Consider the following 6,188-nt stretch of genomic DNA (forward strand, 5'->3'; position numbering starts at 1 on the left):
CCATGTAGACTACATAAAATTTTGAATTTCTCAGTGAAATTTTCATAGGAAATATTATGGTCGTAAGAACTTTCCAAAACCTCTTGGGAGTGATCAAAGCAAACTTTTTTTATAGCATGGTAATAGGTCAGTTTCTAATGAAGGACAGAGCTGTGCATGCACACGAACGCATTGTATTTAGAATGGTAAAGGAACACAAGTTTACAGATCTATCTCACCAAAAGCATTTAAGGAGCATATCAGGGACTTGGACTTGATGATCCTTATGGATCCCTTCCAACTTGATATAAATTCTATGATCCTAAGTTCCACAGTAAAGGAATACCCTGCATAATAAGTTGTCTCACTCAGATGATCAGTGAAACATTTCTATTTCAAGCTATAAGGAAGGAGATAGATAAAAATTATTGCTCTACTCCCTTAATGAAGAGGGTGGGGGAAAAGGATTAGTTCATGGGAGGTACCTTGAAATAGCCACTTGAATATACCACCAGCACTACTCAAATACTTGCAAAAAGGCATTTTATTATGAATGCAATGTATATATTGATATTTTTACTTTTTTATTCTGAGGTGCTTATATAAACAGACCCATATCAGCTGAACGTCAGTTAGTTTGTAGGACATGACAATGGTTGAACACCCTTCAGCTCCAAAGCTTTGCTGAAGTTAATCTCTTGTGGTTTAGCAGTACCCTTGGTGAGCTTCAGAAATCGAATACATCCTTTAAAAGGGATATTAGTGGTCAGCCCAAACTGTGTCACACCATCTGAAGGAGAGGGAAAAAAGGCAAAACGTATTATGTTAGTTTGAGTTGGTACTTTGGTTTGTTCTTTGACAGTCACGCAGGACAACAGATGTCCCTAGCAATATATTAATATGTTTTATTTACTCTATATCTTTACTAGAACAATCACAAATATTGAGTGAATGTGATAAATGTTAGCAGTAACAATCCCATTTTATTTCTTTTTTCTGTCCTAGCATGACAGTGGCAGAATCTGAACACATGTAAACTGCCAATGTAAACCATGTAACTCTGTTACATGATATAGAGAAAATTAAGGAAAATGGCCAAATGGCAGTTTGCTACCTGGAAATGGTATATGATGCATATATGCAGATCACCACCTTCTCAAGCTATTTATTCACAGAATGAAAGAGGAAAAAAAAAGGCCAAAACAAATGTAATTCTCAGCCCTAACATCATGACAAAGCCAGTTCCTCAGTACAGACTTCAGGTGTCATTTAAGGAAAGGTTTTGAGAGTTTTTAAGCATTCTGATTTTTTTTCTTGCTGATGGTAAAGCCAGGGAGCTAAATACATTTCTTCCGCTAAGGAAGGAGAGGGTAGGACCAAGGGCTGCTTTGACTAAGAAGCTGGAAATATTTCTCTCAGCTGCTTGAAATTCATGGCCCAACTTGTTTCTGTGTTCTGCCAAGTGAAAAAGTGGCTACAGGGATGTACTCTGATACAAATCTTTGTGACTGATAAAGGGTTGCAGAAATAACCTTACACCTGTAGAGGACTGACTAGCCATGGCATTATACTGCTTGACAGGATGAGAGGGCTGAATATGTCTGTCCTTCCTTGCACAGGGAAGAGGGATAACAGGAGGTGAGCAATGGCTTTTATGCGTAGCCAGGAATTTATATCCTTGCCTACACACAGGTGGTGAAAAGTTTCTCTGCACAGGAAATTATCCACCAGCTAATTCTCACTGGTTTACAACTGTTTTGTACTGCTTGTGCAGCCAGAAGAAGCCACAAGATGACTGGAAAATACAAACGCTTACTGATTTTACAAAATCCCATTATACTGTGTTTTAAATTTGTGATGAGGCTGTCTAGGTATTGGGAATTTTAAAGCAAATCTTGGATGAGCTAGACTAGACAGCAAGAGAAGTCTGAGGTGTTTATATGTTCATGTAAGTTTATGAAATCATTTTATAACTCGCCGTGTGTCTGAACCCAGGAATATCACTTCAACATGATGCAAGTGTAGGCTTGTTTTGTACAAATTGCAGTGTTACTTCCCTTTGTTTCTCTTCCTATGTTCTTGATGTACTGTCCAGATTGTGAGATAGTGACTCCACTTGCAGTGTTTCTTCAGTGCTAGCTCCTGTGCAAGAATCCTGTTTTGTTATAAAAAGGTTGCCACAAAGCTGTCTTCCTTCTTCTGCGAAGTTGCTGGTCCTTATTGACAGTCACTATGACTGAAGCACAACTCTCATATCTCAGTATCAAGAACATTTTTTAAAATGTTCTGAAGTTTGAAAGAGCAGTGGTTTTTGCATGTCCTGTATCACACATTAGAATGAAGGGAAAAAAACTCACAGAAAATAATTCAGGAACTAACTTAAGAGGCATCTTGACATTTACCTCAGTGTGCACTACACAGGCACATGCTGCAAACATACTTAGTGTTTTTGTTTGCAAACTAGAGGGAAATTTTATTATAAATGAAACAAAATTGGCACTTTACAAGCATCTTAACTGTATTTTCAGAAAGTAAGCTGCTATTAGATAAACCTGTTGATTGTCTATGAACAAATGAATGCTAGCATTTGTTATCAGCAGAGTGGAAGATGAAGCTAGCTACAGAGCTCAGCCCAGTTCTGGATTCTCTTCAATTACCTCTACATGAAGCAAGCTCTCTTAAGGGCTTCCAGAATACAGAGTAGCAAAGAGAATTTTTTTTTTTTTTCTGCTTTATAAACCACCAGACCAAGAGCAAGGAAATTAATCAGAAAGAGATAGTGTCCTGTCACCTCTCTGTGCAAACTGTTGTCCACATTCCTCAGATTTTACAGGCTGATTTACACACACAGTGCCCAGGGCCCCAGAGGCATGCATTCTTAAATTTAATTTAAGAATATAAATTTAACTAAAGTTTGCCAAATGCTGTTACTATTGGAACATAACTATTAGGCTGTTACTAATCAGAAAGTTTTAAGAGGGAGGCTGTATGGGGGGGAAGGAAGCAGAAAGTCTGCCTGGTCCTCTGGGATAGTACCTAGATTTGAAATGGGGAATCTGTGAGTGTCTCTTAGTGCTGCAGAACTTCCTGTTCCGAGATGGAGATGGATGCAGAAAAAAGAATCCGTGCCAACTAATACAAATGTGGACAGTCTTCCCCATCACCTTTAGCATCCTAGTCCTAATGGCATTTAAGACATTATAGAATCATAGAATCCTTTAGGTTGGAAGAGACGTTTAAGGTCATCAAGTCCAACCATTGAGCCATTAGGCTCCAAAGTCCTCTGCTAAAACAGATCAGAATCTGTCAGGGTTGGAAGGGACCACAAGGATCACCCAGTTCCAACTCCTTTGCCATGAGCAGAGACACCTCACACTAATCAGGCTGCCCAGAGCCTCATCTTAAAAACCCCCAGGGATGGGGCCTCAGCCACCTCCCTGGGCAACCCATTCCAGGGTCTCACCACTCTCATGGGGAAGAACTTCTTCCTCACATCCAGCCTGAATCTGCCCACTTCCAGCTTTGCCCCATTCCCCCTAGCCCTGTCGTTACCCGATAGCCTAAAAAGTCCCTCCCCATCTTTCTTGTAGGCCCCCCTAAGATACTGGAAGGATACTTATCAAGCCAATGTTGCTAGAGCATAAGTAAAGCATCACTTGCACATTAAATGCTTACCAGGATATCCTCCGACAAAGACAGGGTCGTTAGTGTCTGCTGAGGTCGAGGCCCTGTTTGGGCTGCTACCATCCACCCGTCTGTCATCCACAGTCAGCTCTAAATGGTGTTTGATCTTGTTTGCAACGACCTTGTGCCACCGTCCATCACACAAGCTGCCTGGTGCATCGGGCTCGTAGATAGCAGAGAACCGGCCTGCACCGTTGTCAACATGAAACATCACCTGCAAAGTGTGACATGGAAGTCAGCTAGTTCTCAAAACAGTTCTACCATTCTCTTTGAGGGTTTTTTCGTATTTAAAGTCAACATGATCTGGCTGCATATACTAAAGCTCTAATTTGACACAACACTGTAAGTTGATTTCTGTCCCACTGGGACCTGGGTTATATCACTGAGATGAACACTCATAGAAATATGCAAAATTGTTGTATAGGTTGTAATTTTTTCTAGTTTTTGTCTTAGTTTTGGGGTGTTTCATTCCCCCTCAAGCTCTTTATAGTGATAGACTACCGAGTGGATTTCCGGATTGAAATGAAAAATATACACAAGAAACTAGCATTATTAATGACAAAGCCTTTCCTCCAAACTTTTAATATTCTCACTAATTTAAGTCCTGATGTTGCAGTTGTAGGAAACTCAAGTTTTACAGAACCTTTTAAAATAGGTTTGTAGAAGTGCAAGACACTTGATGTATGGGAAGTGGCAAGTGCTGCATAAAGGAGAGCCCTGATACCGACTGAGACCTTGAGATTGGGCTAGTAAGCTTGCATTTAAACTACCTGTGCTTTCTCAAATCAGTCTCTTTATAAAACCAAAAATGCTTTGCTACTCACTTTTCCATCTACTAATTCGATGCCAAGCCCATCCATTTTCCGGCTGCTGACTCCTAGGAGAACACCATTCATTCGTGTTGTACGGAATTCAAATTCCACGAGCAGGTCTGTTCCCACTTTGTATGCACCAACTTGGAGAGAAAAAGGAAGTGTAATAAAATGAAGAAAAGCATTTTATGCATTATTCCTAATGATTACACAAGGTGGGTTGCCAGTAGTGCAAGGTAACTAACTCAACATTACTAATGCACTCCATTTCTTGTGAAATCATGTAACTAACAGTTATGGCAGCTGTGCTTAGTGTGAGACCTTGCTAGGTAGTCCTATAGTCTGTCCTTAGGCAAGATAACTAAAACTGATCCATGAGACTTTTAAGTATTGATCTCACTTTGTCTCCAGCCAACAGGACTTAGGTAGCACTGGAACTTTTTGAAAGCAGAATCTCCTTTCTCTATTCTTTGCCTGCTTTGTTCATACCTGCTTTGGCAAAGCCTGTTCCATCGAAGTATGTTCCTTTCTGTGCAGTGACAAAGCATTTTCCAACATTGAAGCTGGAAGTTGGATTCTCCAGGTCAACAGGCGATTCTGTCATTTTAAAATTTCTGATGCAGCCATCAATGCTATAGGTGACCTGCAGTCAATATTTCAACCAAAATGTAAAACTGTACAAAGCAAGCTGAAATGTTCTGAATAAAGGCCTAAAGTATGTCACCAAAAAGTACCTTTCCTCTGCTTCTCTGCTGGATTTATGGAGCTGAAAAAAACTTGAAATTTACATGGCTAATCCTTAATATCTGATTGTAATTGGAATCTAATCTCAGTCATACTGGGGATGAATTACGTTACTTTTCAGGGATACGATCTGAGTCACATCTATTTGGCTTAATGGAGGGGACATAAAATAATACACTGCATAATGAAACATAGCAAATTACATCAGCAATGCAGGAATTTAATGGCTTATACTTTACCTTTTTAATTGACTAGGCTATGGGGTTTGTGAGTAGATGAAGATACAGTTCTCTGGGCTGCTGGTAATTTTACTGTTGTGTGGTGGGTTTTTTTGTTTTTTCCTCCCCCCCCCCCCTTTATTTAATCACTTTACACTGGTAAGTCTTAATCACTTTACATTGGTCTTGTGTGGTAAGAGAGAGCTAATGCAGGTAAACAGCTACTAAAATGAACAAAACCCCTATGTAAAGGTTGTGGAGTGCATAGTTCTTCATAGAATAACTGTATATAGGTCTGGTGACCACAGCAACAACGGCCACTGTGTTGGTCAGAGGCAGGTGGAGGTGGGGAATGTGCTTGAGTGTAAGGAGGGTCCAATGCAGCTCAGCAGACTGGAACTCCATTCTGTACCGGGAGCACGTTACCATGAGTGACTCCAAGTGGGTGGTGTCTCCACACTGAAGGTGGTGGTGTAAGTGAGATCCCACCTGGGCAGGAGTGAGGGGCTACCAAGGCTACTCCTCAGGTTGGTCTTGGTGATCAGTGCATCACAGCGGCACCTCTGAAAGCCACTGGCATCTCCCCCCAGAGCTCTCCCTCCCTTGTCTCTCTGAGGCAAGCAGAAGCTGCATTTTGGTTCTCAGCCTCAGACAAAGACTTTGATCTTTAGCTTAGAATCAGAAAATGTATCCCTGGTATCAGTGGGATATCAGGAAAATGATAAACATGTGTCCTGGTTCCGTGTAAAAA

General features: G+C 40.7%; 1 protein-coding gene across 1 annotated transcript; it reads right to left on the reverse strand.

The window, feature by feature from the left end:
• Nucleotides 1-592: 592 nt before the first annotated feature.
• Nucleotides 593-5,111, reverse strand: LOC103772522 (laminin subunit alpha-2-like). Its single transcript, XM_008939859.1, has 4 exons — nucleotides 4,965-5,111; nucleotides 4,488-4,618; nucleotides 3,655-3,877; nucleotides 593-769 (listed from the first exon to the last, which is right to left on the reverse strand). The coding sequence occupies exons 1-4, from the start codon at nucleotides 5,077-5,079 to the stop codon at nucleotides 612-614; spliced, it is 627 nt and encodes a 208-aa protein (XP_008938107.1). The 5' UTR covers nucleotides 5,080-5,111; the 3' UTR covers nucleotides 593-611.
• Between the last annotated feature and the right edge of the window lie 1,077 nt (nucleotides 5,112-6,188).

The sequence above is a fragment of the Merops nubicus genome, unplaced genomic scaffold (assembly GCF_000691845.1).
Source record: "Merops nubicus isolate BGI_N331 unplaced genomic scaffold, ASM69184v1 scaffold52590, whole genome shotgun sequence".
NCBI classification, from domain to species: Eukaryota; Metazoa; Chordata; class Aves; order Coraciiformes; family Meropidae; genus Merops; species Merops nubicus.